At 38.5% G+C, this 19,082-nt stretch overlaps 1 protein-coding gene across 1 annotated transcript in view; it reads right to left on the bottom strand.

The window, feature by feature from the left end:
• Nucleotides 1-19,082, bottom strand: part of DGKK (diacylglycerol kinase kappa) — a 161,096-nt gene that overhangs the window by 33,285 nt on the left and 108,729 nt on the right. The window contains exons 10-14 of the mRNA XM_043897422.1: nucleotides 17,509-17,611; nucleotides 12,255-12,438; nucleotides 11,424-11,532; nucleotides 10,515-10,654; nucleotides 9,533-9,614 (exon numbers count right to left, since the gene is read on the bottom strand). Coding sequence (XP_043753357.1) covers nucleotides 9,533-9,614; nucleotides 10,515-10,654; nucleotides 11,424-11,532; nucleotides 12,255-12,438; nucleotides 17,509-17,611 — 618 coding nt within the window. The remainder of the gene's footprint in view (nucleotides 1-9,532; nucleotides 9,615-10,514; nucleotides 10,655-11,423; nucleotides 11,533-12,254; nucleotides 12,439-17,508; nucleotides 17,612-19,082) is intronic.

Raw genomic sequence — 19,082 nt, 5'->3', positions numbered from 1 at the left:
AAATGGGCAGAAGACTTCAATAGACATTTTTCCAAAGAAGACTATATGGCTAACAGGCACACGAAAAGATGATCAATATCAGTAATTATTAGAGAAATGCAAAACAACAATGAGATATCACCTCACACCTGTCAGAATGGCTATCATCAAAAAGTCTACAAATAATAAATGTTGGATAGGATGTGGAGAAATGGAAACCTTCATACACTACTGGTGGGGTTTTACACTGTTTCCAGTCACTATGGGAAACTGTATGGAGTTTCTTCAAAAAACTAAAAATAGAACTATGATATGATCTGGCAATTTCAGTGCTAGGTGTGTATTTGCAGAAAATGAAAACACTAATTTGAAAAGATGCATGGACCTCAATGTTCATAGCAGCACTACTTATAATAGCCAAGATATGGAAGCAACTTGAGTGCCCATCAACAGATGAATGGATACAGATGTGGTTTATACATACAATACTACTGGAATACTACTCAGCTCCCCCCAAAAATGGAATCCTGCCATTTATAACAATGTGAATAGACCTTGGGGGTATTATGCTTAATGAAATATGTCAGTGAGAAAAAAAGAATACTCTATTTTATCACTTATACATAGGATATGAAAAATAAAACAAATGTATACTTAATAAAAATGGACTCACAGGTGTAGAGAACAAACTAGTGGTTACAAGTGTAGAGGAAACAGGGAGGGGTGAGATAGGGGTGTCAGATTTAGAAATACAAAATAAATATATATTTATACAATATAAGTAAGTTATATATAGAATAAATAAATAACTTGGATATATTGTACAGCAAACAAACCAAAGAAACCTTTTTCAATTTTTTGCTAGTGATCACACACACACATGCGCTTTCTCCTGAAACAAGGCAGAAGAAACAGATTGAAACTGAATAGGACTCTGGCCAGTTTCCCACAACCTCTGGCCCATGGCCAGCCTGAGCCAAGAACCCATTTTATCCCATTTGCTTCACAATAGTAGTTCTACACTAGAGTGAGAATGGCTGAGGGGAGTGCTCAGATGTGAGGGACTATGCCAGCCCAGATCATGAATGGCATCTGAATAAGGCCGGGGCCTCAAACTGGAGTTTACGGAGGCACCACCTCAAAGGATTCAAGGATTCTAAGTGAAACTAGGGACACCACAGTCTATGCCCAGGCCCATGCCAAGTGCCCTCTCCAGCCCCTCTTGCTCCAGCTCTATTCCCCTCTGGGGAAGTGTGCTGGTGCTGGGAGGGAAAGAATACACTTAGAGGGAATAGAGCTATCTTAGACTTGACCCTCAGAGCTTCTGCTCCAGCAATTTGGGACCTGCCCCCACTCTAAGAGGGTAATGTTGGCACTGAAGGAAGGAGAAGCCCTGCCTCACACCCGACTCTGCCTCTTGCTGCTCTATCTCCAGCATTACCTCCTAACAAGATGATAGCGCTAGCACACTCTGGGGAAAGACATGACTTGTGCTCAAGTCAGATGTAGCTCTCCCACTAAAGTCCTTGGGCACAGGCAGAGAGTGTGGGGATACCCATAGACAAGGACACCCCTTCAAGGCTGGAAAAAGGTAATTGTTTCATCTAATTTCATAGAATACATACAGCAAAAATGAGAAGACAGAGGGATTTGTTTCATTGAAAAAACAGGAGAAAACCCCTGAAAAAGCAACTAATGAAACAGAAATAAATTATTTGCTAGATGAAGAATTCAAAGCATTAGTAATAGATAGGCTAGCTGAATTAGGGAAAAGAATAGAAGAACACTGAGAATTTTAACACAGAAATAAGAATTTTTTAAAGATGAAATGAAAAACATGCTAGAAGGAATTAACAGGAGCCTAGGTGATACAGAAGAATGCATAAGTTATCTGGAAGACAGAATAACAGAAAGGACACAGTCAGAACAGCAGAAAGAAAAATTTAAAAAATGATAACAGTTTAGTGATATTTAGCACAATATTAAAGCATACCGACATCTGCACTATAGGGGTTTCAGAAGCAGAGTGAGAGGAGGCGGGGTGTTGAAAATGTATTCGATGAAGTGATGGCTGAAAACTTCTTAAACGTGAAGAAGGAAACCAATATACATGTACATGAAGCTTAGAGGGTTCTAAACAAGATGAATTCCAACAAACCTACACCAAAAAGTAATTAAAACAGCAAAAGTTTAAGATAAAGAATTCTAAAGGCAGCAAGAGAAATCAAAAGAATCATAAGAATCTTATAAAGAACCTTCATAAGGCTATCAGCTGATTTCTCTGCAGAAAACTTGTAGGGAAGAAGGGATGGCACGCTGTATATAAAGTGCTAAAAGGGAAAAACCTGCAACCTAGGATACTCTACCCAGCAAGACTGCCATTTAGAATTGGAGGAGAGATAAAAGAACTTCCAAGACAAGCAAAAACTAAAAACACTGAGCAATAAAATCCTATCCTAAAAGAAATGTTAAAGGGTCTTCTCTAATTGAAAAGGCTACATTTACATTTGCTGTTGTTTAGTCACTAAGTCATGTCCAACTCTTTGTGACTCATGGACTTAACCTGCTAGGCTCCTCTGTCCAGGCAAGGATACTGGAATTGGTTGCCATTTCCTTCTCCAGCGGATTTTCTGGACACAGGTCTCAAACCCATGTCTCCGCATTGGAGGCAGATTCTTTACCATTGAGCCACCAGGGTAGACTTACATTTACATTAGTAAAGGCAAATATATAGTAAAGGCTGAGAACCAACCACCTAAATAAGCTAGTACAAAGATTGAAAAAAAATGTAAAATCAATTATAACTACAATAAACTGAAGGGATAAACATGGAGATGTAAAATATGATATCAAAAACAAAATGTAGGGGAGGGGAGTAAAAAGGTATATATTTTAGAATGTGTTTGAACTTAAGGGACTGTTTTTAAAAAGTAGGTCAACATATAGAAACCCATTGGTAACCACAAATTAAAAACCTACAACTGAAACATAAAACTACAGTGAAAAGAATATAAGTATACCAATAAGGAAAACCATCAAACAACAAGGGAAGAAACTAAAAGAAGAAGAATGGATAAATACAAACACAAGTAGAATATAATTAACAAGTTGGCAATAAACACATACCTATCACTGATTACTTTAAAGGTCAATGGACTAAATATTCCAATTGAAAAACTTAGGGTGGCTGATTGAATCAAAATAAGACCCATATATATGCTGCTTACAAGAGACTCACTTCAGAGTTAAAGACACACATAGACTGAAAACCAGAGGATGGAAAAGGATATTTCATGTAAATGGAAACACCAAGAAAATGGGAATAGGAATATTCATATAGGACAAAACAGTTTTTAACAAAAGATGAAGGGTGTTATATAATGACAAAGTGATAAAAACAATCAGGATACAACACTCCTTAACATATACACACCTAATATAGGAACACCTAACTATATAAAGAAAATATTAATAAACATGAAGAAAAAATTCACAATAATACAAATATGGTAGGGGACTTATGTCAGTAGACATATCATCCAGAGAGAAAATCAAGAAGGAAATGATGTCTTAAATGACATATTATACCAGTTGGACTTAATATCAGTAGATATCTACAGGACATTCCATCCCAAAACAGCAGAATACACATTATATTCAAGTGCACATGGAATGTCCTCCAGGAGAGATCATATGATAGGCCACCAAACAAGCCTCAACAAATTTGAGAGGATAGAAATTATATCAAGCATTTTTTCTGACCATGACAATATGAAGCTAGAAATCAATTACAGGAAGAGAGATGGAAAAACACAAACATGTGAAGACTAAGTAACATGCTACTAAAAAAAAATTCATGGGACAATGATGAAGTCAAAGAGGAAATCAGAAAATATCTTGATACAAATGAAAATGGAGACAAAACTTTCCAAAATCTGTGGGAAACAGCAAAGAAATTCTAAGTGGGAAATTTACAGGGATACAGGCCTACCTCAAGCAACAAGAAAAATCTCAAGTAAACAACTTATACTACCACCTAAAAGAGAAAAAGAGCAAATGAAGTCTAACGTCATCAGAAGGCAGGAAATAAAGTTCAAGAGAAAATAAATAAAATACAGGCCCCCATAAGAAAACAATAGAAAAGATCAATGAAACCAAGTGTTGGTTCTTTGAAAAGATAAAATTGATAAACCTTCAGTGAAGCTCATCAAGAAGAAAAGAGAGAGGACCCAAATAAGAAATGAAACAGGAGACATAACAACCAATACCACAGAGATTCAAAAAGAATACTATGAACAGTTATATGCCAATAAATTGAACAACCTAGAAGGAATGAGCACATTTCTAGAAATATACAATCTTTCAAGACTGAATAAGGAAGAAATAGACAATCTGAACAGACTGATCACTAGTAGTAAATTTGAATTTGTAATAAAATAATTTCCCAGCAAACCAAAGTCCATGATTGTATGACTTCACAGGAAACTCTACCAAACATACAGAGAAGAGCTAATACCTAGTCTTCTCAAACTATTCCAAAAAATTGAAGAAAAAGGAACACTTACATATTCGTTGTACAAGGCCACTTTTACCCTGATACCAAAACCAGACAAAGACATCACACACACAAAATTTCACACCAATATCTTTGATGACTATAGATGTAAAAATCCGCAGCAAAATATTGGCGAACCAAATCCAATAACATATAAACATAATCATGCACCATAATTAAGTTGGATTTATTCCAGGGATGAAAAGATGGTTCAATATTTGCAAATTAATCAATGTGATATATCACATTAACAAAAGGAAGGAAAAAAATCACATGATCATCTCAATAGATGCAGAAAAAGCATTTGACAAAATTCAAAATCCATTCATGATAGAACTCTCACCCCAGTGGGTATAGAGGGAATATATCTCAACATAATTAAGGCCATTATGACAAATCCACAGGCAACATCATACTCAGTGGTGAAAAGCTGAAAGCCTTTCTTCTAAAATCAAGAATGAGACATGGATACTCATTCTTGTTACTTCTATTTAACATATTATTGGAAGTCCTAGCCATAGCAGTCAGAAAATAAAAAGAAATAAAAGGCATCCAAATTAGAAGGGAAGTAGTAAAACTGTCACAAATTGCAGGTGACATGAAACTATATATAGAAAACTCTAAAATTTCTACAAAACACTATTAGAACTAAAAAAAAAATTTAGTAAAGTTGCAGGATACAAGATAAATGTACAGAAATCTGTTGCTTTCCTCTACACAAATGATGAGCTATCAGAAAAAGAAAGCAAGAAAATAATCCTGTTTAAAATTGCATTGAAGAAGAATAAAATAACTAGAAAATTACCTAACCAAGGAGGTGAAAGACCTATACTCTGAAAACTATAAAACCTTGATGAAAGAAACTGAAGATGATACAATGAAATGGGAAGATATCTGTTGTTCATGGGTTGAAAAAGTTAATATGGTTTAAAATGTCCATAGTATTTGAAGCAATCTATAGATTTAATGCAATCTCTATCAAATATCCAGGATATCTTTCACAGAACTAGAATAATCCTAAATTTTATATGGAGCCACAAAAGAACCAAAATTGCCAAAGCCATCTTGAGAAAAAAGAACAAAATGGGAAGTATCATGCTACTTGACTTCAAACTATATTACAAAGCTACAATAATCAAACAGCATGGCACTGGCACAAAAGCAGACATAAAGATAAATGGAACAGAAGAGAGAGCTCAGAAATAAACCCTTAGATTTATGATCAATTAATCTATAAGAAATGAATCAAGAATATACAATGAACAAAAGACTATCTCTTTAATAAATGGTGCTGGGATCACTGGTCAGTTACATGCAAAAGAATAAAATTAGAACATTTTCTTATACCATATACAAAAAATAAACTCAAAACTGATTAAAGATCTATAAACCTAGAAGATAACATAAGCAGCATACTACTTTACATAAATTGTAGCAATATGTTTTTGGATATGCCTAAGACAAAAGAAACAAAAACAAAATTAGCAAGTGGGACCTAATTAAACTCAAAGGTTTTGGCACAGCAAAGGAAACCATTGACAAAATGAAACAACATCCTACTGAATGAAAGAAAATATTCATATATGATATGATAGTATTAGGGGTTTATAGCCAAAATACATAAACAACTCATACAACTCAAAATAAAAAAAAAACCCTACAAAAATAGGCAAGTCTCCCAGAATAATAGAAATAAAAGCAAAAATAAACAAATGGGACCTACTTAAGCTCAGAAGCTTTTACACAGAAAAGGAAACAATAAACAAAATGAAAAGACAACCCACAGATTGGGAGAAAATATTTGCAAATGATGTGACTGATAAAGGATTAGTCTCCAAAATTTATGAACAACTTATGACACTTAACAACATCAAAACAAACAATCCAATCAGAAAAAGGGAAGAATAGATGTTTCTCCAAAGAAGACATACAGATGCAGAAGAGCACATGAAAAGATAATTCAGTAATTAATTTCTGATTGGGTTGTTTGTTTTGATGTTGTTAAGTCTCACACCAGCCAGAATTGCTATCATCAAAAAATTGACAAACGATAAATGCTGGAGAGGGTGTGGAGAGAAGGGAACCCTCTTATTGGTACAGCTACTACGGAGAACAGAATGGAGGTTCCTTAAAAAAAAAAGCAAACTTAAAATAGAGCTACCATAAGACCCTGCAATCACACTCCTGGGCATTTATCCAGAGAAAAACATGATCCAAAAGGATACATGCACCCCAATGTGCATTGCAGCACTGTTTACAATAGCCAAGACATAGAAGCAACTTGAATGTCAATTGACAGAGGAATGGATAAAGAAGATGTGATACATATATACAATTTTGGAATATTACCCAGCCATTAAAAAGAACAAAATATTGCCATTTGCAGCAACACAGATGGACCTAGACAGTGTCATACTGAGTGAAGTAAGTCAGACAAGAGAAGGAGAAATATCATATGACATCCCTTATATATGGAATCTAAAAAGAAATGATACAAATGAACTTACTTACAAAACAGAAACAGACTCACAGCCTTAGAGAGTGAATTTATGGTTGCCAGGAGGAAGGGTGGGGGGAAGAGACAGTGAGTTTGGGATGGACATATGCACACTGGTATATTTAAAATGGATAACCAAAAAGGACCTACTGTATAGCACATGGAACTCGGCTCAATCTTATGTGGCAGAGTTTGGAGAAGAATGGATACATGTATATGTATGGCTGAGACCCTTTGCTGTTCCCCTGAAACTATCAAGTATTATTTGGACTACACCCAGTGCAAAATAAAAAATTTAAAGTAAAATGGGCAGAAGACCTGAATAGACATTTTTCCAAAGAAGATATACAAACCGCCAAAATGCTCAAGAAAAAGATGCTCAAAACTGCTAATCATTAGAGAAATGCAGATGAAAACCACAATGACATACCACCTCACACCTGTCAGAATGACTATTATAAAAAAGACAATACATAGTAAACATTTGTGAGGATGCTGAGAAAAGGGAACCCAATTATACCATCAGTAGGAATATAAACTGGTACAGCCACTGTGGAAAACAGTATGAAAATTCCTCAAAAAACTGAAAATAGAACTACCATATGATTTAGGAATTCCATTCCTAGGAATATATCTGAAGAAATGAAAACACTTATTTGAAAAGATACATGTATCTCAATATTCTTAGCAGCATTATTTACAATGACCAAAATATGGAAGCAACCTAAATATCCATCAACAGATGAATGGATAAAGAAGATCTGGGGTATGTGTGTGTGTGTACACACAAAATAGGATATAACAGTCATAGAAAGAATGAAATTCTGCTATTTTGAAAAACATGGATGGACCTAGAGGGTATTATTCATAGTGAAATAAGTAAAAATAGAAACACAAATACTGTTACCACTTATATGTAGAATCTAAAATATAATACAAAAGGATTAATACTAGAAAACAGAAATAGACTCAGATATTTAGAAAAAGCTGGTGGCTACAAGTGGGGAGAAGGAAGATGGGAAGGGCAAGGCAGGAATATGAGATTAAGAGATACAAACTACTATCTATAAAATAAGCAACAAAGTTATATTGTACAGCTAAATATAGCTATTATATTGTAATTACTTTAAACTTTGTGTGCATGTGTGCTAAGTTGCCTCAGTCATGTCTGACTCTTTCCAATCCTAGGGACTATAGCCTGTCAGACTCCTCTATCCATGAAATTCTCCAGGCAAGAATATTGGAGTGGGTTTCCATGCTCTCCTTCAGGGGGTCTCCCCTACCCAGGGATCGAACCCAGGTCTCCTGCATTGCAGGCAGGTTCTTTACCTTCTGAGCCACCAGGGAAGCCCTAAATCAACTATGTGTTGAAAGTGTTAGTCACTCAGTTGTGTCTAACTCTTTGCGATCGCGTGGACTGTAGCCTGCCAGGATCCTCTGTCCATGTAATTCTTCAGGCAAGAATAGTGGAGTGGATTGTCATTCCCTTCTCCAGGGGATCTTCCTGACCCAGGGACTGAACGTAGGTCCCCTGCATCGCAGGCAGATTCTTTACTGTCTGAGCCACTAGGGGAGCCCTAAATCAACTAAAAAAAGGTTTAAACTTCCTGCCATGGTTTACCAGGTCCTTCCTGGCCTGACCCCTGATTACCTTTTCAACCTCATGTTTGGTTACTTTCCCTATATACCCACTCCCTGGTCCCTATGCCTTAACCATTATGAATGCATTTATGTTCTGTGAATATTCCATGCTCTCTTTCCTTTGTAACACATACTATTCCATCTGTCTGAAACAAGCCTCCTCTTTTCTTATTATCTGAATTAACTCCCTCTGGTCCTTGAATCACTTCTGAAATGACCTTCTGAGTTTTCCCTGATTTTCCCCAGACTGGGTTAGTTACGTGTGCGCTAAGTCGCTTCAGTCATGTCTGACTCTTTGCAACACTATGGACTGCAACCCACCAGGCTCTTCTGTCCATGGGATTCTCCAAGCAAGAATACTGGTGTGGGTTCCCATGCCCTCCTCCAGGGGATCTTCCTGACCCAGGGATCAAGCCTGCATCTCTTACACCTACCTGCATTGGCAGGTGGGTTCTTTACCACTAGCACCACCTGGGAAGCCCCAGATTAGGTACACCTGCTGGGTATTTCCATTCCCTTCTATTTCCTTATATATAAACACTCATACTATTTTATTAAACTATTTTTCTACCACTGCACATAGACTTTGGGCTCCATGACAGCATGATTTCAGTGTCAATCTTTTTTGCCAATTCGTATCTCACACACTATAGTTAATCCATATTTTCTGATGGAATTATATCCCCAACACCTCACACAGTTTTGTTTGGTAAAGAACTGCTGATTGAAATGTCCTGAATCCTCATTGATCTCATCTTCATCAAGCCCATGGATAATACAAATGGTTCTCTCTGGGTTTTACCTATTATTTCAATGCATAATAAAGATGTTGGCTTGAATTACAACTAGGCAGTAGTTACCTCAAATCGGGGTACGTCCATTTCAACTTGCCCTCTTAGCAATGGAGTTTGTCTGGGAGTCTCACGGATCATCACACTCCATCTGAGATGAAGTTTAAAGACAAATATTTAGGGCTCTGTTTCATTAAAGGGTGGCATCAATGCTTCATATGTCATGAAAAAGGTCAAAATATTTATGTGGTGAGTCATGATGTGTTGTAGCGGATGCCCAAGTTATCTCAGGTCACTTGATCTCAAGGGTCAAGGTCCTCTGCCTCATGACTTCTCAAGGCCAGTTTGATGGAAGGAATTCTACCACAGGGTTCTCAGGGAGCAGCACTTCCCACACAGTGATAACTATCAAGATCACCTGAGGTGCTTTTTTAACATACACATACCAGGTCCCTACTGAAGACCTACTGAATAAGAATATTTGTGCTAGGGCCCAGCTTGGTACCTTGAAAAGGCTCCCAAGGATAGTCTTATTAGCAGCCATAAATCAAATAGAAACCTCATGGAAAATCTTTCTTCTCAGAAGATTAGAGGGCAATATTCTCTCTTTTCTAGGGCACAAATAATCCAGGCCAATTGGTTATGAATCCTCTTTTTAATTTCTTTGAGAACTCGATGAAGCTATAGAACTATAATGTTTTATACAATCTTAGAATAGAAAGATGGAAACTTTCCCAAGGAAAAACTATGCTTACACAGATAATTAGCTATGCGATTTTAAGGAGGTTCAAGAACTCTTGAAATTTACTAATGGGGGTTCCTGCTCTAGGATCTTTTAAGTTTGAAGAGGGGCTTCAGTGATGTTTAAAGGATACATGGTAGATCCTTTTTTCTTAATAAACAAGATCCCCCAAATTTCCCTGCACTTGAGCCAGAAAAGCAATGAGGCTCTGTGAAGGAGTTTAGAACATCCCTGACTGAGATAATGTAACTGAGAGTAACTGGCAAGGGACTGGAAGAGCCACAATGACCTGATCTTTCAGCCACTCACCTGTCTAGAATCCTCACACCAGCTTGCTCTACTCTGTTGAGGATGTTCAGAGGTGACTTGTTTTTGTTCCAGAATGCACCCCAGCCGAGGACACGGGCCAGATCATTACCAGTTCCAAGAGGGATGACTGCCAGCTGACACTGCAAGAACAATACCAGGCACCCTTTTCAGACAATCCTACCAAGATCTACCCATCAAAGGACCCAGAGGGTGCTTTTTGGGAAATAATATGGTCTCAAAGTCAGTGGCAATAAAGGACTTGTGATTTTAGGAAGTGTAATAGGAAGATGTTTGAAATTGAGTGAAATTTTCCCTAAGTGGTTGGGTCCCACTCTTGGCAATACAGAACTTTCTCGGTAAGTGGAAATGTTGCTGGAATATGCCAATATTTGTAGTTATGCTTCTAAAAGAGAAACATAGCCACAAATTTTTATCTAGGCTGGTCCAAGGAGATGAGGTGCCTCAATGAGACAAAGTTACTGCAGTCAGAAGAGTAGGGGGCTACTTAGGGAGAGCGAGGTGAGGTAGAGGTAGAGGAACATTCTGCTACACTTGAGACTCAGCAAAGAAAATAAGTGGCCTCAGGAAGCATAGGGAATGGGTGTTGAATGCTGCCTGATGCCACTTCTTTTTTGCTTGCTCTCCTCCCCTTCAAATCTTCATCTTGGGGCTTGGGGAATAGAGCATTGCTCATTTTTTCTGCTAATTTCTTCTTTTCTCCTTCCTATTGATAGACCCCAAAATGGTATAGGTTTAGATTGGGAATCTACCAGTCAAGTTGACTGTGATACCAGTAGGAAACATACATTCTATAGACAAAGAGAGTAAAGACGGGGACGTCATGGGATAAGCAGCTTCATACTCCTAGTCTCTCTAGTGATGGTTAAACTAAATGAGCTAGGAACTCACCTGTTCATGTAATCCAAAGGCATCAATCAGAGATAAGACCCAGTTCACGCTGCCATCTCCACCACAAACCACCACACGAAAGCGAGCAAAGTTCTTGAACATGCAGAGCCTGGAAAGAAGAAGGGAAAGGGCAGTCATTTCATGAACTGACAAGTTTTAAAACTTTCCTACAATGTGCCAGGAGCTAAGGACTGCTTCTTCTGCACTCTGCTATTAGGTTACCTGTCTCCTTTTCCTTAACCTCTATCTCTCTGTGTACTTAAGATCATAGGAAATGCTCCCACAGGCAATCCTGGAGAGCAGGCCTTGCCTTGACCCACATTTTTGTTGGCTCAACCTTGTTCTGTAAGTTACTAGTGGCCTAGCCAAATCTAGTTGCTGAGGCCTAGGAAGAATGTCTTGCATAGTTGCCAGTGGGTTCACAGAAACCAGGGCTGAACAGCCAGATGGTCTCTAAATAATATAGCCCTCTAGTAGAGATATATCTACTTGGCCCCAGGATAAAGAGCGAATGACAGGAAAGGTGTATAGTAATATCAGTTTGCCTCCTCCTCTGAAGTCAGGAGACACAGTTTTGCCTTTCCCAACTGGAAAAGATGAAGCAAATCTGAGAGCAAGACATAGGCTTGAAAGGATTTCTGGAGAGGGCTAAAAGTCCTCTAGCCAGCCAACTCAAGATGTTCTGGAGCTGTGTTTATGTCCTGTCTTGAGAAAATAGATCTTTCCTGCCCAGGTACAAGAACTAATTCCAGGAAGCCTATCCTACTCTAGAATGTGTAGAGAGGGGAATCATTTCTATATGCCCAACTACATCCCTTACCCTATGCTTACCCGGCTTCAGGTCCACCCTTCGACAGGTCAAACACTTGAGATGGGTTAAGGTACTGCTTGAATTTCCGGAGGAAGACGATCCCTTGATGATCGCCGCTTTTGGAGTTGATGAAGATGAGAAGGGGGCATGAACAGGCTGAAGACCAATCAAGATTCCAAAAGTCTGGAGATACTACTAATTGGCCTAATAATGCACACAACAGAAAGAAAAGGAAAAGAAAAAAGAAAAGGGCCATTGAGATGACTTAACATCAAATTTTGCAGACTTTTAAAAACAGCTTTATTGAGGTATAACATATACAAAGAACTGCATATATTTAATGTGTACAATTTAATGAGCTTAGACATATGTAAACACCCATGATACCATCACCACCATCAAGATAACAGGCATCTAATACCTCCCACAGCTTCCTTGTGCCTCTGAGACTGAAGAACAGAAGGGAAGTCAGATGCAACCCAAAGGGGCTTTCATTAAAAAAAAAAAACCCAGCTGGTCTTTGCCCATCTGTTGCCAGGTAACCAATATTTCCTAAGTAACTACTACATACCAATCATCATGCTAGACACTTCTAGGGTTCTAGACCTTGCCCTCAAGCTAGGGAGACAGACATACACAAGAGTGTATTGTAACACAAAGAATAAAAAATTGGTACCACAACCAAAGATCAATAAAATGCCAAGGGGAAACTAAGAAAAGAGAAGACTGAGAGTTTAGGAGAAGGATCAGCACACCTAATGAGTACTAGCTCAGTGAGTGATAGCTCAGTAGCTACACTGAGAAGATATAAGGTCAGGAAAGATAGGTAGGAAAGGTTGCCTTTCAGCCAGGAACTACCAACAGAAGATATCAACATGGGGTGAAGCAGGGTGCTTTAATTGCTCCTCTAAGGCTCTGGTAGAGCAATCTAAGTTATCATATCAACTTTCAGGGGAAACAAGACTATAGGGAAATTGTCTGGACAAGACAGAAGCTTTTAATAATCCTCAGTAGTAAAACTCCCCATAGAGAAATGGAGTTAATAACAGTCTAAATTGCCAAAGCCTGCCAGCTCATGCTGAGTCGTAGAGTCTGTTGGCAGGGAGACAGGCAGTGAGCAATGGCCTCATAGGAGATGCTAGACAAATTGTGAGCCCCCAAATCTCTGAGCTCATGGCTTTGCAGGGATTCCCCAGCAAAAATAAGTGCAAAGAGGAAGAAGGATGTGGGTTGCTCCTGAATGGTGTGGGCCAGTGGGAGAGAGGCAGGTTGAAATGTCCCATTTGTTGTAGCCTGGAAAAAAAGGAGCCTGAAGGAAGACTATGACTTAAGCAGATTTTGTGGCTATTTTACCTGGAAAAGTCTAAAGCAAGCTTCCTCTATGGGCCAAGTTCTACTCACTGGCCAGTGGAACTTGAAGGCATCCTGAACCAGTTAGGCTGTCATGCACTAAATTTTCAGGGCTTGCCAGGGCTCATAACTACATGAGGAGTCTGATATGTCCCTTCAGTAGCATAGCCTGGAAGTAGTTATCCTCCTTGAACACGTTATCCCTTTTTAACACTTTTTTTTTTTTTTACAAAAAAATATGTTAAAATAATGGTAGTTAAGACATTCATTCATTCAACATATATGTATTGAGGGCATTCTTTGTGCTTGTCCTTGTTATGTTCTGATATATAATGATAGGACAAGATAGAAACAATCTTTGCTCTTGTGGAACTTATATTCTAATATAAGGACATAGACCATAACAAATAAATATAGAAAATAATGCGATATGAAGAAAAATAAAGCAGGAAAAGGAGATGGAGACTGAAGGGGATGTTATTTTAGACAAGATGGTCAGGAATGGTTCCTCTGGGGAGATGACATTTGAGATTAGATTTGAATGAAGGGAGGTAGTAAGCAAAGCAGATATCTGGGGGGAGAGTTTTTTTAGGGGTCAGGAGGAAGATTAAGAAGCTACCCAGAGAAGGGATATGGCCTGGGATGTCTAGGGACAGTGAAGAGAAGAGCATGGCTACTGTGGAGTGAGGGAGAGAGGTGACAGGGACAAGATAAAATGACAATAAGTGTTAGATGAATCCTGTGAACAAGGTGGCAAGATTACTACATGGATAGCAATGTGGGTTAGAATATAGCAATGTTAGGAAGATTCATAACCAAGTAAATAATCATGTCCACAAGGTTGCTTTTGAGTAGGCTAATGTTAATTGTAAGGGAATGTCCTGCATTATTCAGCAATTTTAACTAATTAAAATAAAAATATAGAAGGCTGACTTGTCAAATTTGAAGTACCTACAGCTGGAGGGAGAACCACTGGATGACAGAATCAAGATTGACAAATGACCTTAACAAGCAGTTGGGTCAAAGTCAAATAGCTGAAAAGGGGATAAATATGAAGCTTGGCCTTTAGGCCCAAGGGCATAAATTGCAGCAGAACAGGACAATAGGAACTTGGCTTGGCAGCATCAAAGTGTGAAAAGGGCTTAGGGGATTTACTTGACTTTAAGCTCCAGATGAGTCAACAGTCTGAAAGAGCCTTTCAAAAAAGAGCTCATGCTTCTTTGAGCTACATTAATATAATCACAGCACCCCAAACCAAGGAGCCAACAGTCACTCTCAAACTTGTTCAGTTCATACCACAAAAGGATGTTAAGGTTGGCTTCCTGTTCCCCTTCCTGTATTTTAAAATCCTCTTTTACAAATGTTAACTCCTCATTTAACCCTCATAAGGCATCCAAGTACAAATTTATTCCCTATTGGCAGAAAACAAATGGTACACAAGGCAAAGAGAGGTTAAGTAACTGGTCCAAAGTCACACAGTTAGTACATGATGGAGTAGCTCCCAGGACTAGTAGTATCAGCATCATCTGGGGATGTGTTAGAAATGAAAATTCTTGTGCCCTACTCAGCTCTACTGAATCAAAAGCTGTGGGGCAAGGACTGGGGCCTAGAAATCTGTGCTTTAACAAGCCTTCCAGATGATTCTGATGCATTCTCAGATTTGACAAATATTGCATATGAATTTTGCCCCCATGTGAATCAGGGATTCTGTCTTAGTCATATCCTATTCTCTACATTGTTCATCACTGAGCCTTACATACACTTGGTATTCAGTAAATGTATTAATTAATTCATGCAACAAATCCTGACTGTGCATATGCCATGTATCCAGGTTTAAGTGCTAGTGGTACAAGAGCTCCCAGTCTGGAGTAGGAGACATTCATGTGATGAACTATAATGTAGTGTGGTAAGTGCTCTGAGCTATGTGTTCTGGGTTCAAAGCAAAGAAAGTGATTTATTTGTCAAGAGAAGTGGGGAGGGGAAATTACAGAAACCTTTAAACAGGAGATAAGAATTAACTTTGTTCTCACCCTCTAGGATGAGAGAAGAAATTGACCAAGTAGACTGGGTAGGAAAAGGGGGAAATTAGAAGACATTCTCAGAAATTAAGAGTTTGTTGACTGAATAAATAATGAATGAATAGATGAGTGCTACTCAACAATGGCACGTGTTTCCTCAGATGCCTCCACTCTGGGATGCTGGAGAAGGGATTCCCTAGCTTTGCCAGAGGGGTTGGCCCAAATAATTTTTAATGATTTTTATCATCTCCAAGATGGGTGGGACTTCCCAACAGGAGACCTATCCATCCATTAAGGAGCATATCTGCCTAGACCAAGAAACCAGAAAAAGTCAAGAAGATACGGAGGTTGTAAAAGATACTCCTAAGAAACCAAGTAATACATGCTAGAATGACGGGTTCTCAAGAGAGACATTCAGTTGGATCAAGACTGCAGATGACAAGGATGAAAGGCTAATTCATGGGGGCATTAATATAAGTCACTACACAAAAAGAATGGCTTAGCATAGGTGCTTCTAAGCAATAATATGACATTGGTGAAAAGCAAAAGGAAGAAGCAATGCTATTAGTTGACCATCTATAACAGGAATAAGAAATTATATAGGATGGGAAAAAGCAAACTAAAAAACTCTAACTTCCACCAGGCCAGGAAACACAGAACCTGTTGGGCCAACTACAAAGAAGAGGTGGCAGCCCCTTAACACTTATTTGGGAGTTATTTATTAGATGCTGAAGTGGCTATCCTTCAGTCTCCTGAAAGACATCTTCCCCAGGTCCCTATAGTGGTGAGCAGTCTCAGGACTTCAGATTCAGGACTTCATTGACTTTCACTAGGAGCCTGAATACACTTGGCTGACTAGGGCTATCAACTGTTCCTGTTCTATCAACTCTATCTTTCCCATAGTCCCTTTTTTCTCCTAGCCAATCAAGTATCTATTATGTACCAAGGTGTCAGTCTCATGACCTCTCTAGTCACCTATCTTGTAGGTGAATCTATGTGGATAAATATTTGAATAGATCTGAGATTATTATATGCATGCATCCCTGAGTGAGGGATATGTGCCTGAGCATGTCATCATGGGGACATATAAGTATGCTTGCCTGCAGAAAACTGTGTGAGTGGCTCATTCCATGTACCAATGTCTGTCTGTATTTGTGTTGGAGTTAGGAAAGAAATTGGAAAAGACTAGAGCAGCTCACATACATGTATGTGCACATATGCTATGTCTAGTTCTAAAACTGTTGTAATGATTACAGGAATCCTTCCCCCTTCTGTTCTCTAAGGAAACTATATACTCTTCTTTCTTTTCCTTTCTCTGCTCCCAGCTAATGTTGGGTTTTCCTTGGCAATGAAGTAGGCAGCAAACAAACAAAATTATTTCATGGATTATCTAGTGTCTGGAAATCATGAAAAAGCTGAAATGATTTCTGATCATTTGGAAACAATTGTGACAGAGGCTACAAAGAACATCCCCACATAGAGATACATCAACATTCACCATCCCAAAGGTCTAAAGAAAATCACGAGCTGTCTCTACACATAGGGGCTTCCCTGCTGGCTCAGCAGTAAAGAATCTGCCTGCAATGCACAAGACACAGGAGATGCAGGTCTGATTCCTGGGTCAGGAAGATCCTCTGGAGGAGGAAATGGCAACCCACTCCAGTATTTGTGCTGGGAAAATCCCATGAACAGAGATTAGCCCGGTGGCCTATGGTCCAGGGGGTCGCAAAGAGTAGGACACACTGAGCAACTGAGCACACAGTCATGCTCTACACATTTGCACACTCGTACTTTCAGAAATGCTTGACTGGTTGACCAGAATAATTTAATTGCAGTCATTTCCCCCAGGCATTGAACCTTCCCTCCCTCCCCAGTGTATTTCTGAGATTAACGTTTAGCTACTCACCATCACCTTTGGGGTCGCTCAGGGCAGTGGGAGGAATGACTGATGATCGATGACTTCCAAACCAGCATTCCTTGGAAAACCGTCTCCTGCAGTCGTCGTGCACCTGGAACGACAAGAGAAGAAAGAAAAAAAAAAAAAATACATGAGTGGGGTGAGAAAAGGATAACATAGAGCATCATTTTGTCTCAATTCCAAAATTTAAGTGCTCAGTACTCAAAACTCCCTTTTTGAGATTTGGTGCCATACACATACTCCTGACTCAATGTCTTTCTCCATTTTGAGCCTGCATCATCCCTGAATGTGGTTTCTGAACCCTGTTCCTTTCAAAGATGCCTTTCGGAAGATACTATTATAGGCACTGAGTAGATGCCAGTCCTAGGGCACATTTTAGTGGCCTACAGAATGGGGAGTTTGCTTGCAGTATAAGAGTGCTAATCCTGATAAAATGTTAATATACTTCAAACCTTACAACAGTGATGTGTGTTAGGGAAGACATTATTAAATTTGTTTTAGAAATAAGAAAACCAAAGCTCAGAGAGGAAAAGGATTTTGCTCAAGGTCAAACAACTGGAAGGTAAAAAACCTAAGACTCAGCTACCTTCCCCACTAATGGCATACTTCCCAGATTTCTGATATCTTCAAGCATCACTTCCCGAAAAATTACACAGTTACTAGATGACATGAACCTGGCCTAATTAGGCAAAAGTAATTTTAAAAGGTCCAGAGGACAACCAGAGTTGTCTTATTTTTTAATGACAATATAATTGAAATAAACATTACATTAATTTCAGGTATACAACATAACAACCTGATATCTGTATACATTGTGAAATTGTCACCAGAGTAAGTCTAGTTAAATCAATCATTATGCATAGTTACATTTTTTTCCTTGTGATGAAAACTTAAGATTTACTTTCTTTTAAAATTTTTATTTTATACCGGAATATAACTGATTAACAATGTTGTGTTAGTTTTAGGTATACAGTGAAGTGATTCAGTTATACAGGTACATGTCTATATTCTTTTTTCATGTTCTTTTCTCATTTAGCTTATTATAGAATGTTGATGAGAATTCCCTGTGCTGTTCAGTATGTCACTGATGGTTACTAGATTTACTTTCTTAAGGAACCCTAACATATTACTAAAGGAATCCATCAAAACACAAGAAACCAAGAGGAGAACTACAGAGGAAACCAACAGAGAACTACAAAAACAACCAGAAAACAGTGAACAAAATAGCAGTAAGTAAATACCTATCAATAATCACTGGGAAGACCCAGAGGAATCGGGTGGAGAGGGAGGTGGGAGGGGGGATCGGGATGGGGAATACGTGTAACTCTATGGCTGATTCATATCAATGTATGACAAAACCCACTGAAATGTTGTGAAGTAATTAGCCTCCAACTAATAAAAAATTAAAAAAAAATCCTATTCCCCCCCCCCAAAATAATCACTTTAAATTTAAATGGATGAATTCTCCGATCAGAAGAAATAGAGGGCTGAATGGATACCAAAACAGGGCACATATATGTTGCCGACAAGAAACTCACTTCGGATCTAAAGACACACACAGA

This window comes from Cervus elaphus, chromosome X (genome assembly GCF_910594005.1).
Source record: "Cervus elaphus chromosome X, mCerEla1.1, whole genome shotgun sequence".
Taxonomy (NCBI): Eukaryota; Metazoa; Chordata; class Mammalia; order Artiodactyla; family Cervidae; genus Cervus; species Cervus elaphus.
This window is presented reverse-complemented; position numbering and strand designations above follow the sequence as displayed.